This window comes from Alligator mississippiensis, chromosome 5, assembly GCF_030867095.1.
Source record: "Alligator mississippiensis isolate rAllMis1 chromosome 5, rAllMis1, whole genome shotgun sequence".
Taxonomy (NCBI): Eukaryota; Metazoa; Chordata; order Crocodylia; family Alligatoridae; genus Alligator; species Alligator mississippiensis.
In genome coordinates this window covers 4,276,079-4,293,403 of record NC_081828.1, presented here as the reverse complement: position 1 = coordinate 4,293,403, position 17,325 = coordinate 4,276,079, and the positions used below count along the sequence as shown (strand labels likewise).

At 46.1% G+C, this 17,325-nt stretch overlaps 1 protein-coding gene across 4 annotated transcripts in view; it reads left to right on the top strand.

The window, feature by feature from the left end:
* The window catches only part of MOB3C (MOB kinase activator 3C), a 57,545-nt gene that overhangs the window by 19,950 nt on the left and 20,270 nt on the right, over positions 1 to 17,325 (top strand). Inside the window, exon 3 of one of the 4 annotated variants that reach the window (XM_019479287.2) lies at positions 1,449 to 5,423. The exons of the other annotated variants lie outside the window; for them this stretch is intronic. Coding sequence (XP_019334832.1) covers positions 1,449 to 1,471 — 23 coding nt within the window. The 3' untranslated portion in view covers positions 1,472 to 5,423. Of the gene's footprint in view, positions 1 to 1,448; positions 5,424 to 17,325 lie in introns of those variants that run through there. 4 annotated transcript variants of the gene reach the window in all.

Here is a 17,325-nt window from a genome sequence, read left to right as displayed (position 1 = left end):
TTTAAGGTAAACCTGGATGGATGTAGTATCAGACTTAACTGATTTAAGTTAAATCGGTTTATTGAACTTCTGTCCTTGATTCCCCCCCGCAGATTCAAGTGAACTCACAGTCCCCCAAGATGCTTTGCATCTCCCCTACAAACCCTGCTTGTTAGGTGGGTGGGCTAGCCTCGGCCCAAGCTGTCTGCTCCAGCTGAGCAGGGAGGCGTGGTCTAGCGCCCCCTGGCTTCTGGCCTGGGCCACTGCAAGCACATGGCTGCATTTCCAGAATCAAAAGTGAATGTCTGTTCACTTGTTTCCTGGTTCAATCTATGCAGCTTAGACTAACCTGTCAAAATTGAATTGACTCAGCCTCGGGCTTTTTGACTCTGCACTTAGCCCAAATGACTTGTATGAATTAGGATTCCATTAATCCCAAAAGATGATTTTTGCATACCTTAGGGATATGCCTGTGTTACGTGCACAGGCCGGCTCCTCAGTCTGTCTCGATAACCAGACCCAAGATAAGTCAGTGCAATGCAGTGAGTGCAGACTCACATTGCGCACACGGGCAGTGGTTGCATCCCTGACTCTGTGCTACCACAGCATTCAGATGTGTTCTGGCATGCTGTGTCGGACACTGCATGGCCTTCTGGGAGAACTTGGAAGGAAAGGCTTGATTGGAGGCTGACTGGAGAGGACAAGGTTAAGTGGCAAAGTGGTTTCTAGCCTGGGTCACTTCTTGCTGTAAGAGGATAGGCAGGTGGCAGATCATGAGAAGATCATGGGGTACTGTGGGATAGCATTGGAGGACTGCCTTGGGCTGATGGTTGTACCAGAGCACTGCTGTCCTATAGAATCATAGAAAATGAGGGTTGGAAGGGACCTCAGGAGGTCATTTAGTCCAACCCCCTGCTCCAAGAAGGACCAGCCTCAACTACATCATCCCAGACAAGGCTTTGTCCACCCGGGTCTTCAATACCTCCAAGGATGGAGACTGCACCACCTCTCTGGGTAACCTGTTCCACTGCTTCACCACCCTCCTGGTGAGAGAGTTTTTTTCCTAACACATCTGTGTTGGGTCCAACACAATTGAGGTACATACTCTTCATCCTAACCTGGGACTGCTCATGGGCTGTAATTTGGGGTCTTTACGCCGAGCAGGGAAGCACGCAGAATTCCTATGAGTCAAAACAAAGATGCAAGGAGAGAACTGCGAATTTTTTAAGCAAAGCTTTCTAATTGGCTTCCTAGCTTCATCCCAAGGGACACAGCCCAAATCCAGACTAAACACAGTTACACCCTGATCTTACAGGTGATGGAACGAAATACAGTAACCTTGGCTGTAAGTTGGGTAGCATTGAGAGCACCTTTGCAGAGGTGTCTGCAGGAGATGATGGAATGAGTGGATATTGACTGTTGCCATAGGACAAAGGTATTAATTGTCCTCTTCTTGTGCTGACCCACAGGTGCTTGCATGAGCCACCACTAAGACTGTCCAAAGCAGGTACTGTAATGCATCCTCCTAAATAAGCGTCTCGGTTAACAGAGGTTCTGAGTAGCCAGAGCTGCTAACAACGTAAGGATCTACTGCTTTGCTTGACACTTTTGGAAGATCAGCGCTCCTGAGTACTTAAATACAGATTAAAGTGCCTAAGTTTTAGCCAATTTCCTAACCTGAGATCGAAAGCTGCTCAATAACTTCAAGATCTAGCACTTTTGTTGACTGCCACCCATCACTGGGGCATCCGTGCTCCTCCTTCAAATCAGTAAGGGCAGTGAAGTCTTTTTTTTTTTTTTTTTGCATTTCATGGCATCTCTGACCCATGAGGAAGAATCCTTTCCAGGGGTCCACGTTTTGCATGGTGAAAGCAGTGGTCTCTCTGTTGGTTTTGGTTTCAGTTCTGTGGCGAGGAGGATTGGGTTGGATAAGAAGATGCCAGTGCATCAGTGCAGGTGGGGACTCGTGTCCAGAAAGTCTTCCTCGTGACAGCCAACCCAGAACCGTTCTGTCGTGTCTTCAAGCCACGTTGTGAACAGAGCAATTATTAAGCCCACATTAATGATGCATTTGCTATGTTGATGTGTCCTGAATCCCAGTCCAGGCTCCTCATTCTGGGGTCCTGCACCTTCTGCTTGGGCAAGAGCAGGTCAGTTAGCGAGAAAGAGGTCCAGGCTCCTTGGATGAAGACTCCAAGGGCTGTGGACAATTCACCATGGCCCTAAGCTGCTCCAATGGATAATTACCCTCCTGGTTAGCATTTGCACCTCATGCTTAGCTGGAATTTATCTAACTTCAGGTTCTAACTACCAGACCTCATTACTCCTTCTCCCAGCTGGATTAAAGAGCTGTCAATGATCAGAAATCTCTTCTCCATGTGGGTACCTCAAGGTTATTGTCAAGTTGCCTCTTAACCTTCTTGGCTGCATCCAGACGAGCACAGCCATGCAGTATGTGGAGCCACAGACGCATCCGCCATGCTACATACCACACATTCAGCTGTTCTCTATGCTGCAAGAGAGCAGCTCAAGGAGGTTTGTTGGCCCCCAGATATCCAGGGGTCAAAAAAACCTGTGCAAAGGGGAAAAAAAAGCAGAGCAGCAGCATACACTGCTCAAAACCAGAGCCTGGCCGGCTGGAGCCACGCTTCGGCAGGATTGGGAGGCCCCCAGGTAAGGCTTCTGGGGCCAGCGCAGTGCTTGTCCCAGCCTCTCCTACCCCACCTGGGGTAACCTGCCGTGTACCAGAGGGCACGTGGCATGGGTGTTATCCAGGGATAACTAGCGGTGGTACAAGGTGTGCCGTCACTAGTTGTTCCTGGGATACCAAATGTCCTTGCTCATGTCGACTCGGCCACTGGTTCAGGTCACCACCTTCCAGTCATGGTGATGCTGGCACACCACAGAGAGGCCGTACCCCCTGCCCTAGTGATAATTGATATTCCCTACTTGTTCATTTAGGGATCCTGATCTCTTCACTATTGCACTTCACTGGGAGCTCATTGACTTGCTTATTGGCCATCAGTTCCAGGTACTTTTCAAAGTTGCCTCATTCGATCCCCTGTGTTTTGACTTCTTTGAAAAAAAATGATCCCCCGCCCCCCTTTTCTGTTTGGAAATGGAGACATTTTTCACTTTCATTTGAATTTTTTTTTTTTAAATGACAATTTTTTTGTGCTAAAAATATTCGGGTTTTCCTTCTCGCGCACTTTCCATAGCCAGGAGAAGCCAGATAAAGGATTATCACACAACACTGACACATCGCGTAATGTCTTTCATAGCGCTACCGTCATGTGGCAAAATCCTTACTTAATTTCTGATCAAATGAGGATTTTGTAAGATCCTTGTCTAAGCCCTTTACTGACTGGAGGAGGTTTGCCCTGGTTTCCGAGTCCCTCTTCTGCATATTGGTGTTGTCTTTTTTCTCTCATGGCACGATGTTGCCATGTCCTATGGACTTCTCCAAGGGCAAGCAGCTTCCTGGCAGGGGCTGACAGATGCCTGGCAAACAGTCTGTTCTTGGAAATGTCGAGCGTTGCTTGGATTCACTAACATTGTTTGAGGTTAACCTCAACTTTCCTCGTTTGTCCCAAAATCACAAGCCCAGGGATAGGGCACGGTTCAGGAAGACGAGACAACCGCCCACATTGACAGACGGTGAACCCGTTCACCCTGCACACCCGACATGGAGAGCGATTCATCCTGGATTGAGGAGAAGAAACCCTGTAAGCCTTCTTCTCCAGTGCAGCTCCTTATACGAAGGTCTGTCAGATGTACTTTCCCAGATGCATTCGAGCATGGCCTGGAAGACGTACATACTTTACTATTATTTCATTATTATTAAGTGGTATTATTTCATGATTATTAAGTTGGCTACGTTCTAACCAACTTAAATCCTTACCGTGGTTTCTAATGCACACAGTATTCTCAAGTGTTGCGGTATCGCTGAGTGCTGTTTGGCAGATTTTCATAGATTTCATAGACATTAGGTCTGGAAGGGACCTTAAAGATCATCAAGTCCAGCCTCCTGCCCCAGTAACAGTAGTAAAGTCCAGTAAAGTCTTTCTTTTGCTAGCATTGCTGCAGAGGTAGAGGTATGACTTTTTCCTCCCCTGCATTGTACAACTTTAAAACAGAGGCCAAGTCTTAGTCCCGTAGCAGAAGAGCAATGAGCTATAGTGATAGACTGGGGCACAGGTGCTATCTGTGTTCATATTGTGGGTTATATTATGAGAATCATTTCAGTAAAAAATTGCACTGGTACCCCAAATAATTTTTCTAGTTCAAATCCTAGTTGTAGACCAGGGGAGCCACATCCAAAAAGGCAGTCAGGAAGCTAACTCTTACTTAGGTGCCCAACTCCTGCTGGAGACCAGAAATATTTGGACATGCAGGTGCTTAAGAAGACGCTGGACACAAAAATACCTTTCTGGATCTCTGGTGCGATTGAAAAATCATAGCAACCCCGTAAGTTTGGACAGGGAAACTAATGAGCTTTATTTCTGCTCTTGAGATTCAAGCGAGCATCAAAAGGAGATTTTGTTTGCATCTTATATAATGCACTTTCCCAAAGAGCACACTTACATTAAAATCAAAACCATCTCAGACTTCTTTGCATAATAAAGGAAAAATCATAGCAATCTTTGACCGCAGCGTGTTGTTGATGTTTTCTCAGCTGGCTGCTTTTGCAAAAAGTTTTCTTTCCTCTTTTTTTTCATCTCCTTCCAAAATCAACACCAAGTAATGTTTGCAGCTGCTCTTATACAATTAATTATAAGTAGTGTTTTTTTTAAAGGCATTCATAAAAAAGGGACAATTCAATTACCAGTAAGCTGACAAAACCAGGATTTAAAAATAATAATAATGTCTGCTGTAACAATCAATAATTTTTGTGTGTGTTTGTTTTACTATTTCATGGTATTGGTTAATAATTAATTTAGCTGGCCCCAGTCTAATCTGGGCAAAGTAGTTCTGGCAAGAGAGATACAAGACATATTAGGCTGCCATTCCCTTAGTTATGAGTGCTTTCAGATTTCTCTTGTTTTAATGCCCTATTTCGCGCTGCCCCACATGGTTCCCTTCTGTTTTGAGGCGATCAGTGTAGCGTGCAGAAAACATAATTCTCTAAGCATTAAAGCCCAACTGTGGGTTTCAAGCAAAGCATCTAAACAAAGCTAAAATTGAGATGCTGAATCAGTGCCCAGCTATGAATTGCTCCTCGTCCCATTCTCCTGGCCATCTCCCAACTAGGGAAATTTATATTCTAACCAACTTATATCCTTAGTGTGGTTTTTAATGCATGCCGTTTCCTCGAGTATTGTGGTATTGCTGAGCACCGTTCAGCAGATGTTCTCTTCCACCTCGGACAGGATTTCTACGAATTATTCTTCTAGATGTAGATTGTCCCATTAGTGGAGTAGGACAAAAACTTGAGGACAGCAGCCATTATAATTGATTGACCATTCATAGAATAATAGGAAATGAGGGCTGGAAAGAAGCTCAGGAGGTCACGTCTAGTCCAACCCCCTGCTCCAAGCAGGACCAGCCCCAACTACATCATCCCAGACACGGCTTTGTGAAGGTCTTCAAAACCTCCAAGGATGGAGACTCCCCCACCTCTCTGGGTAGCCTGGTCCAGTGTTTTACTTCCTTCCTAGTGAGAGAGTTTTTCCTAATATCCACCCTCAACTTCCCTTGCTGCAACTTGACTGCTGATACCCTTGCTTGCGTGGGAGGAAACCTTGGTGCATTATTAAATGAGAGGAGTTATTTTTAATTATGCCCCTTAATCAAAGTGAATCCTGTGGAATAGGACTGCGGCAATACCAGAGCATATCATTTTAGTTGTCGCACAGTGTCCCTTTTTCACGGTCACTTCCAGGAGGCTTATTCTGTATCTTGACTTGGGTTAATCTGAATTTTAGAACCACGATATTTCTTTGTCCTGGAAACCATGAATGTCTATAATAACCAGCTGTCAATATTTATATTGTCATTATGCTTACAGGACTGTGCTGGCTAGACAGTGTGTGGGCAGTGAGAAACAGCCCCCGGCCCTAAAATATTTAATATTCTCACATACACAGGACGGGGAAAAATCATACTTGCAGTTTAACAGATTCAGCTTCCAGCCTAGAGGCAAAGTGCCTTAAAGCACTTCATCATGGCAGAGCCCAGGTCTCTTGAGCCCCATGTTTTGACCTGCAAAACCATGCTTCCTCTCATTTTGTCCATCTCTACCTGAGGAAGAAAATATGTTTTTTAATAACATTTTCATTGCCCTCTGTTGGACTCTCTCCAACTTGTCCATGTCCTTTCTGTTGTGGAGGGCCTACAACTGGACACAGGACTACAGATGTGGCCTCCCCAGTGCAGAATAGAGGGGAAGAATCAGTGCCTCGATCTGCTGGCAACACTCCTACCAATGCAGCCCAGGATGCCGGTAGCCTTCTTGACAACAAGGGCACAGTGCCAGCTCATATTCAGCTTATTGTTCACTGTCAGCCCCAGGTCCTTTTCTGCAGAGCTGCTGCTTAGCCAGTTGGTCCCAAGCTTGTACCGGTGCAGGGGATCGCTCCCTCCTCAGTGCAGGACTTTGCACGTGTCCTTGTTGAACCTCATGAGATTCCTTTTGGCCCAAACCTCCAATGTGTCGAGGTCTCTCTCCGAATCCTAGCCCTCCCCTCCAGTGTATTTGCTACTCCCCCCAGCTGGGTGTCATCTGCAAACTTGCTGCGGGTGCTCTCTGCCATCTTCCAGGTTGTTCATGAAGACATTGAACAAAATCAGCCCCAGGACTGACCCCTGGGGCACTCTACTTGATACCAGCTGCCAATGAGACGTTGAGCCATTGATTACTACCCTCTGAGCCCGATGATCCAGCCTGTCTTCTTTCCACCATTTATCCAGCCCATACTTCATTAGCTTGCCTGCAAGAACATTGTGGGAGACTGTATGAGAAGCCTTGCTAAAGTCAAAGTCCACCACATCCACTGGTTTCCCTACATCCACAGAGACAGTCATGTCATCATAGAGGGCAATCAGGTTGGTCAGGCAGGACTTGCCCTTGGTCAACCCATGCTGACTGTTCCTAATCACCTTCTCCTCCAAATGCTTAGAAATGGATTCCTTGAGGACCTGCTCCATAATTTTTTCAGGGACCGGTGTGTAGTTCCCCGGATCCTCCTTCCCTTTCTTAAAGATGGGCACTAGATTTGCCCTTTTCCAATCATCCAGGACCTTTCCCAGTAATCATGAGCTTTCATGGCCAGCAGCTCTTCAATCACATCTGCCAACCTCTGCAGCACCCTCAGCTGCTTTCTACATCCCCATCATGGGCTGACTTTTGGCTCAAGGGATGCAATTGCTGTAATTGCTAGGGAAAGGGAACAAGAAACAAGGAGAGAAGGAGCGATGACTTCTCTTCAAGGGTTCTCCAAAATGGGTAACCATTCGTGGGGAACCTGTGTAACCCCACAAGAGAAGGGGGAGGTTTATTCCCCTCTAATGGATGGTCAACATAAGAGGATTGAATCACGTGCTGCTACCTTGCCTACGGGCTTGAAGCATCACTCAACACAGTGGATCTATGCAGATTTTTGACCAGCCGGTGACCTGGCCTGTTTAGCTTTTTTTTAATTTCTCCTTGCAGATCCCTCCCAGCTGTCCCCCAATCATTTTCTGCTGCTTTTCTTGATGTTTCTGACACTGGATTCATGGCACTTTAATGACTCTGTGTCTCTGGTTAGTAAATGTATCCCCAGGCATTCAGACCAGAAGGCTCCTCTTCTAAGAAGGATGGAGTGAGAGGGCGACTCATGTAGCTCTTCAGGTCCCTGCTTGTAGCAGAAGCCCATGACAAGTCCTGCTCTGCTGTCAGGTCAGATATTGGTCATTGTTTTAGGGGCAGCTCAGACAAGAGCCAAAAGAGAAAGCATTGCAAATGCACATGCACGGCAATGGTATTTAAGGAGATATTGGTCATTGTTTTAGGGGAAGCTCAGGCAAGAGCCAAGAGACAAAGCATTGCAAATGCATGGGATGATATTTAAGGAGCTCTACAAGATTAAATGCAGCAGGGCATGACATGAGCTGGTATTGTGTTGTGGCTGGGGGTAGGAGAGGGGATAGCAGGTTGTTGTGCATTCAGGAAGATCTGACTCCAAAGCTCTTCACCGAGGAGAGGAAGAAAATATGAAGCTGGCGCTTGCTGCTTTGTAACTTGTCACCCTTTGAAGTTCAGCATCTTGCTGTTATGACTTAGCTGGGTGGAGGCAGCAGGATGGTAAAAAGCCTTGAGAGCTTTGGAAATTTGCAGTGGCTTATAAAGAGAGGACAGATGGCTTATCAGATTTCCACCATGCTTCCTGCCCAGAGGAAGGTCTTCAGTCATCTCACCAGCCCCCCACGCTGAACAGATCCTGTGGACCCAACCTTGGCTCTTTGCTTCCTTGCTTTTAAACACTGGGCCGTGGCCTGTGTTAAGATCTGACTGGGCAAAATGGGGAAGTCTGTTTTCCTGCAGTGGAAATCTACCTCTGGCGCAATTGTCAGGGGGGAGAAGCTGAGACTCTATAGTCCAATCTCCACGCGCCGGGTCATTTCCTGGTCACAGTCGTGTCAGGAAGGAATTATGACTTCCCATTCCCCTAGACAATTGTTCCACACTCATGTTTTCTCCTCCCCTTCCCCATTCATCTAAAGCGAGCTGCCGGAAGACCAGACGTCACGGATCAGTCTAACAAAATCTGAGTTAAGCCAGCATCTCTCTCTAGCATGGCCTGTGGCTGATCAGATTTGAGGTGGATGTTTAGCAACGCAATGCTGTTTCAGGTTAAAAAAAAATCAAGTGCCGTTTGCAGCTGTATTATCAGCATTGCCTGCAAAGCACAGCAGCTGATAATACCACTCTACTCGGTATTGCTCGAGCCACAGCTGGCATATTGTTTGCAGTTTTGGACACTGCCTTTAAAGAAGGAGGTAGAGAAGCTGGAGAGGATTCAGAGACAACAGACAGATGACAACGCGCTTGGGAGCTATATGAGGAAAGGCTTAGAGGATGCAGTAGGGTGAGTATGGACAAAAGGAAATGAAGAGGAGACATGATTGCAGCTTTTGGAGGTTTGAAAGTGACTCTAAAGAAAAAGGAGAAACGAAGTTCTCCCTGCTTTAGTATGTCAGACACTAAGCGATGGAGCAAAGCAGATTTCAAGCAACATTTCCTTGCTAAGGACAGTAGGGACATGAACCAAGCTGTCTGGGGAAGTTGTGGGAATCTCCTTCCTTGGGCAGTTTTCAAGAAGGCTTTGGATGGAGGCATCTGCCTGGAATGGATCAGGAACAGGGAGCCCTGCATCTGTGCAGGGAGGTTGGACTAGATAACCCGTGAGTTCCCCTCCTGCCCTGTGATTCAAATGGCAGCCGTGCAGCTGGCTGCTAGACCCAAGTGATGGTAGATATGGGTGGAGAAGACATCCACGCTCCTGCCCACCCAAATATGAACACCCACACCCACCCACACACCCACGCGCGCACACACACGTCTGAGTGAAGATTGAAGGGCAGTTACTGGTTAAATGTAAGTGCATCTTTTGCCAAATGTGGTCATACTGGTCTGCCTGGTGCTGTTACATCTAGTGCAAAGCCCCTTTCCCATTCTCTATACTGGGATACTCAACCCTTGGCCAACGGGCCCCATCTGGCCTGTGGATCCATGTCATGTGGCCTGTGGGACTCCCTGCAGGTCCAAAAATTGGAGAACGGGGGAGCAATGGCAGTGTGAATTGCTCCTCCCCTGCTGCCAAATCTCCAGACCTGTGGGAAGCCCGGTGGGCTGGGTGGTGTGGCTCTGGGTGCTAGATTGGGTGCATGGGACCAGGGTGGCACAGGGCCCAATCTGGGTGTGCGCGGTTGTTTGAGGCCATATCTGGGCATGCGGGTCCCAATCTGGGTGCCAGCCTCGCGGATTTGGTCTGCGGCCCAGCCCTGGGCCGTTTGTCTGGCTTGCGAGACCAAAAGGTTTGAGCACCACTGCTCTAGGCTCCTCCCAATGAAATCAGGTGGATACAGGACCGCTGACTCTACTTTCCTTGGGAAGCACAGTCCTTTTAGTCTGCAGAAGAGAAGACTGAGGGGGATTGAATAGCAGCCTCCAACTCCTTGCAGGTGGGTTGCAACGAGGATGGAGCTGGACTGATCTCAGTGGGGGCAGATGACAGGACAAGGAGCAATGGGCTCAAGCTGCAGCAAGGGAAGTTGAGGTTGGATATTAGGTACAAGTTTCTCATGAGGAGGGTGGTGAAGCACTGAATAGGTTATCCAGAGAGTTGGTGGCATCTCCATCCTTGGAGGTTTTGAAGACCTTCACAAAGCCTTGTCTGGGGTGATATAGTTGGGGCTGGTCCTGCTTGGAGCAGGGGTTGGACTAGCTGTGACCTCTTGAGGTCCTGTCCAACCCTCATTTCCTACATTTCTACGATTCTTCCATCCAACTTGCTCTTTCCATATTTCCTGGCTGCTTTTTTTTTATTTCCCCAGCACTTCTTTCTCCCCCACTGTCCCCAAGGTGACCTCACCCATCCAGTAGGCTCAAATGTCTTCTTTGCCGCTTGTTTTTGTCAGGAAAGCAACGGGGGAAACAGCCTCTGTGATAAACAGCAGGCGACAAATGCAAAGCCCCATGCTGAGTTCCTGGTAGTGAGAGCCCTTCACCGGGGACTTAGGGATACGCGCTGTTCAGAACAGAGTGTATTTCCCAGTGGAAGCATCAGTACCATCTCCTCATTAGAGGTAATTTACTGTGATGGATTTTCTTTATTAAGGGGAGCGTTTCTGGCTGCCGCTTCACAGCTCTGCAGGCTGCGACGGGTCTGATGGGGCCACGGTGCCCTGCAGAAGCGCAGATGCGATTCGCACAGAGGTAAATCTCCGATGCTTTGTGCTCGGAGTTGTTGTTATTCCAAGCCCCAGAGCCTGGTGAAATCAATAGAAAGGCTTTGGAGCAAGGGGCTTTGAATCTGGACCTGGGTGGGCTCTATAGGGGGGATAGGATAGGCAAGACTTTCAGTTGAGCTCTCGCAGGATCCCATAGTCTTCAGGGAGAGCTTGGCCCTGGCTGTGCAATTTGGTTACCTTGGAGATAATTTCATGTGTTATTAATATATATTGTGATGTATATGCCAGGGGCCTCAAAGATGTGGTACCCAAAATAGATAAGGCAGGATTGCTCCTGGCTTGTACAGTGAATTGTCTTAGGTGGGTCAAGAAGCCTGTGGCAGAGATGGACGGAGCACACATCTCCCAAGTCCTCAAAGCGCAGGTGTGCACTGCATCCAGTAGCCAAGAAATTAATAAAAAATCCTTTTCTAACAGATAACCATGTACATTATAGCAAAGGGGCAAAGACGCTGAGTGCGAAGAGTGGTTTTCTTTCCTTTAGTAAAGGAAACTTACAGCTCCGTTCTCTTCCTCTTGCGTAAAACTAACATGGTTCCAGCAAACCCATGGGAATGACTTATCCCAGCATCAAGGAGAGCGGAATCTGGTCCGCTGGCTGTATACCTCTTGGTGGATATATTTTGAGCAGGATGAGCTTTTTGTTTTGTTGTGTTTTCAGCAACACAGCGGGCATGTCTGCATGTGCATTTACTGCACAGTAAATTTACAAGTAAGCAGATTTAGGCCAGTGTCTACATGCGCAGACGTTAAAGCACAATAACTCTATGTTTGGACTGACTTGGGAGTAGTTAGTCCCAAGTCAGTCCACACACACAGTGTTACTGCACAGTAATGCATCTACATGTGCGTTACTGCTCAGTAACTAATCGGGCATCAATTTGCTACCTGCATGATGCAGGAAGAAAATTTACACCTAAGTCAGTGTAGGTCACCATAGTTACTGCACAGTACAGGCATGCATGTGTAGATGCACGTCTGTACTGTGCAGTCATTTTTTGGTTACTGCACAGTAATTAGGTTACTGCGCAGTAAATGTGCACGTGTAGACACTCCCCCAGTAAGGTGGTCCTTTGTGTTGTAGTTTGTTTTACGAGCTAGTAGCAGCAAACGTATGTCCTTGGGGAGAGATTGCATCTATCGTTTTCCTCTTGAATACCTCAAAAAGACAGCCCAGCGGTGGCACTGATATAACTCTGGTCTTCAGGAAAATGGCATTTGTGAATGCAGGGTTTTACAATAATAAAAAAAAATGCAAAAGATGTTTCCATTTTCTTTTTCTGAAGCACCCAGCAGTCGGTCTCAGAAGGCAGACCAGACTGCTAGCATGACTTGTTAATAGAGTTAAGTGGCACCTTGATGGGGGGGAAAAACCCCACTCAGTTCTCTATCAAGTCTTAGAAAACTTCAGAATGAAATCATTGCTCTTTTCTTGGCAAAAGAGGCTTGGGGATTTGTTCTGAAGAGGAAAGTGCTTGTAGGAGCGACAGAGTATTTTTAAGTGAAGGACTTTTAAGCGAGCGAGTATTGTTTTATTAGCAATAAGCAGTTGAACGAGGCAGTAGAAATGTAGGAAAGAGAAGATACATAGAGGCGACTCTTACATGTCAGGAGTAGTGCAGGAAAATATTTTGGTCATGTTTTATTTGCTGAAAAACAGAGACTCAAGTTGATCAAAACTATCAGCAAATCTGTGTCAAATTTATCCAACGATTTCAGCTGGAAAAAGACCTGGAACTTGTTTAAAGAAGCCAAAAGGACTCATTTAGACACTTTTCCAAAAATGTCACTATTTCTTTGTCAAAACAGTCCTACAGTTAATTAAAACAGGTTCAGAAGACCTGGGACAGGGAGGGACAGGTCATCAAGTCTCATCATTTGCTATAGATGGGGACTGAGTAAATACAAGAAAACATTGCCTTCAAGAGATGTTTTGTTTGACCCAAGGCTGATTTTTGGTTGGTTTTGTTCTAGTTTGATCAATGTGTCACCAAAAAAAGCTGTCATTTGCAAGCTCTAAATGAGGGGCTATGTTCGTTCTTAGTGGCCTGGCTACCAGCTTTTATACCTGAATTCCAGGTGCCGCATGAAACTAAGCCCCTCTGAAACCCACCCCTCTTTCTCCAAATCCAGCTGTTGTGTTGCAAGCTTTCTTTTACAATTATCATGTATTTTCCTAGCTGAGTGGAAGATCCAGGAGCAAAGATCGCTCTCCTGGGAGATGATCTTACATTGGGATGAGCTGGCCTCAGTGGGCGCTTGTACATGTCATGCGTTGTCACCACATCCTCACGGCGTGGGAGTTGGTACGGTTTGATTTATGGGAGCTCCTATAGGTTGCAGTCAGGGTGTTGGGTCCCACTGGGGTAGGCCTGCATGCCAACCTAAGATAAAAGAAGGTGCAAGTCCTCCTCACACAAGAAGGAGTTCAATGCAAAGGACTCCCTCTCCCCTTGGCCTCTCTCCTGAGCCTTGTGGTCACTTGTCTACGTGGAACAAGGCGGAGACCCACCAACTAGTTTCACATCCACCACCAGACAGGAAATATTTCTCCTCCAGGAAAAAGTTCACTGGATCCTTCTAGCACTCCTCCAAGCCTTTGAAAGGAGGTGACTTCATAGGCCTGGGAGAAGGGATTAGACAAAGAAATGCCATGCAGCTATGCTAGTATAGAGAGCGAACCAAGCCTTTTAGCTGGTCTCTAATGATCTCCACTTTGCCCTGGTTCCTGTATGCACCCGTACATCAGGTCCCACACCCTGGAGCTTCATGGCTTGAATTCACCACTAGTTCAACCCTGGCACAGTTGTAAAAGGCAGCGAGTTGCATGCTGTCGGGTGCAGGGAAACCTGCTGGGTAACGGGGAACGTAGAGTAACGTGATGGGGCCCGTTCTTTAGCACAGCAAAGTTTCATCTGTGGTATTATGCAGACATGCCTCTGCTTAGCTGTACTTAAGCAATCACCTGGAGATTATTAAGCTGGGAGGCTTCATTGATTTAATTGCCCCTTGTTAGGTTTCCATTGAGGCATTTATTTGAAACGGGGGCTTAAGGTGGCTCATTTGAAAACCAGTGTGCAAAGCAAGTTGGTTACTGCTGGTGTGACTGCTTCAGGGAAGCTTGATTGCATGTAGAGGTGGAGCAGCAGCAGGGAGGGGACACTTGTGTTCATCTGCGGGATTCCCCACTGGGAAGTGCTGCAAGCATGGTTAGGAAGATCAGTGTGTAGTGCTGAGCATGTTTCAAAATTGGTTGAATACATGCAGTAAGGTAGGGTGGATGGATCTGGAAAGGGAATCGTGGATGCATCTGTAAATTGGCTGCACTGAGGTCTCTGCCCAGCCTCTTTGGCTCCCTTGGCTGCCTGGATGAAAATGCCGCATGGTTTAAGCATGCTGCTAGAAGCCAGGATCCCTCTGCCAGGATTAGTTTTGATGACGCTTCATTCCAGCTGGGTTGAGCAGGGTCGTAGGTGGAAGAGATAACAGAGAGGTCTTTCCTTCTTGCTGGCTGCATATAGGGCAGCCAAATTCTTGTCTTAGCAATCCCTATGGGCATGTTATATATGGGAGGTGTGAGTGCACAGGACACTTGTATTGCTGCTTTGGCTCTTGTCAGAGCATGTGGCATACCTCCATCGAGGAGACTCAGGACCGGCTGTTACGTGCGTTCACCCAGTGCCCTCTAGAGGCAATATTATTACTAATGATTTGTCTTCCAGTATTGCAGTGATTCTCAGCACTTTGGGGTGCCTTGAGACCCTTTCTGGGGTGCCACACAACGTTAGCCCTGTTAGGTGTGCAAACCTAATTCACCAAGATTTCAAATAGGAATGCACAGTGTTAAAACCATTCTGCTTTGTTGTGGCCTTTCAGAGCTCTTTGCAACAAAAGAATGACTCCAATATTTTTCTGTAGTCAAACCCTGAGTGAAAACTAAGAGCTGGCATTTTCAGAGGGAGGCCTTAAGTCTGTCAAGGAGCGCCTTGAGTCTGGGAAGATTGAGAACAAGTACAGTAGATTAGGGCAGGTCCAAGCTGAGATCGGGGTCTCCTGCTCTTCTACCAGATGCTGAGAGGCAACTGCGGCACCAGAGTCAGTCACGTAAATAGTGAAGGCAAGCTACTTCTGTCCTCCGAGTAAAGGGCAACTTTGCAACAACAAAAACAATATTTTCACTAAATTTCAACCAAGTCTAATACACTGCTATAATGGAGGAGTCTTGTGCAGATTGATTGGGTAAAGTTTTTAGTAAATCGTGATTCAAAATAGTAGAACTCCTGGTAGAGGCGATGATCTTTTTATTGGACCGACTGAACAGTTGCAAAAAAAAAAGTTTTATTTGCAAGCTTTCGGGCTCACATGCCCTTCTTCAGGCAAAGGAGAATGCATGGATTGTAACATTTCTCCCAGGTAGAAATAAAAGTTCATATCGCACAGGAGAATAAAAAGATGTTATAGGTTCCCCTGGGTGAAAAAGTTCATTGTTTGCAAATTGGGCTCAAATAAAAGTTGAAGCAGTCTGTTTACCTCAAAAGTGTCTGACGGCAAGTGGGGTGTTGCATTTTGCTTCTTTTTTGGGAAGGTGTTTTCTATTGCGTGGGAGAGAGGGTTGATGGAGGGCTTCTCCTGGCTGCGCTGTTGTGTACAAGTTGGTTAGCGGGTATGCACATTCAGCTCAAACAAAAGGCCAGAGCAGGGGGTATTCTCCAGGTTTCAGGGTGTTGAATTTTTGCTTCTTTTTTTTTGGAAAATTATGACGTTTTCATTTCAAAATGGCTAATTACGATATCTTTTGCATGTCTCAGGGATACAGGTTTTAGCCACGTTGGTCTACAGGCCAAAGTAGTCAGAACTCTTGGTAGAGGCAATATCTTTTATTAGACCAACCACAGAGTTGTGAGCCCGAAAACTTGCAACTAAAGACTTTTTTTGCAACTATTTAGTTGGTCTAATAAAAGATATCACCTCTACCATGGGTCCTGACTACTTTTTCCTGTAGACCAATGTGGCTAAAACCTGTATCCCTAATTCATAATAAGTATTTGTATGGCATTAGCACCTGTGGGCTTGCATCCGTTGTGCTAGGTGCTGTATCTCTGTCGAAGGAAAGGACAGTCACTTTACAAAAGAAATTACAATCCAAGGTATGATTAATCCTGGAAAAACTGATGCCAATGCATCATTGATATAGTCTGAATAGGGCTGGCCTTTTTTTTCCTCTTAATGCTGAAAAATGCTTCCATTGGAAAATAATTTTACCAATAGTGATTTTTTTGCAAGAAAAAATTGTTTGTCATTTTCCAGTGAGGCAAATTGAAATGGAAAAACTGTGCTTTGCGTTTGACTCAAGTTGCTTGAAACTAAACTAAAGGCAGCCTCTTGATATTTAAAAACTAAGTGTTTCCCTCTACAGCATCAAAACTGCCTGTTTCAGTATTACCAATCCAGAGACTTTTTTGAATGTTTGGGGGGTTTTATTTGGTGATTATTTTTCCCTTATATTTCTAGGAGCCTTTGAGACCCTTTCGGGTCCCATGTTCCTAAATTCACTTCCCAGGGGACAGTCATTTTCATTGTTTCTTGCCAAAGAAAAGAATCTGGGTTTTGTTTCTTTTTGCTCATTTTGTGGGGGAGGGGGATTGGTAGACTGGAGTTTGATGCAAAGCCTATTAAACTCATAGAATACTGTATTATCTCATATACAACATGCCCTGGAGTAAGAGACACACCTTGTTTTTGAAAGAAAGAATGAAGAAAAAAAATCTTTCCTTGAAAAGTATCAGGAAATAACCGAATAGCATCAGCTAAGGGATCCCAGCATGCTTGTTTTCTGGCTCTGTTACTTCCTCCTCTCCCCCGCTTCTAGGATACAGAAACTGCTATGACCTTATATCCTATTACCATATTAACATATATAATAAGCACTGCAATTTGAAAAGCTGCTTTTATGAAAAAAGGGGTGCATGTTGTATGTGATATATTATGGTAATAGGGCTGAAAGGGACTTGAGGAAGTTGCATCTGGCCCAAGCCCATGCTCAAGGCAGGATCTTTGCTAGCTAAACCATCCCAATCAAGTGCTTGTCTAACAAACTCGGCGGGGAACTTCCTATTGACGGCGGTGAAACAACTCTCAGTGCCTACAGTTAAGCGCGTGAATTAATCTTTACAGAATTAGGTTTTCAGTGTAATGTGAGAGGCAACAGGTGGCTACAGGAAAACAAACGGGGGTGCACAAGGTAACAGCGAGATGATTACGATGAGTGCAATGAGCCGTGGTGAGAATTACTCTGGATTGTCACTAGGATGATAATGCACTTGGGCTTTCAGCACATTTGTTGCTTGGGAATTGAGAGGCATATGAGACCTGCCAGTGGCTCCTTTTGTGTGT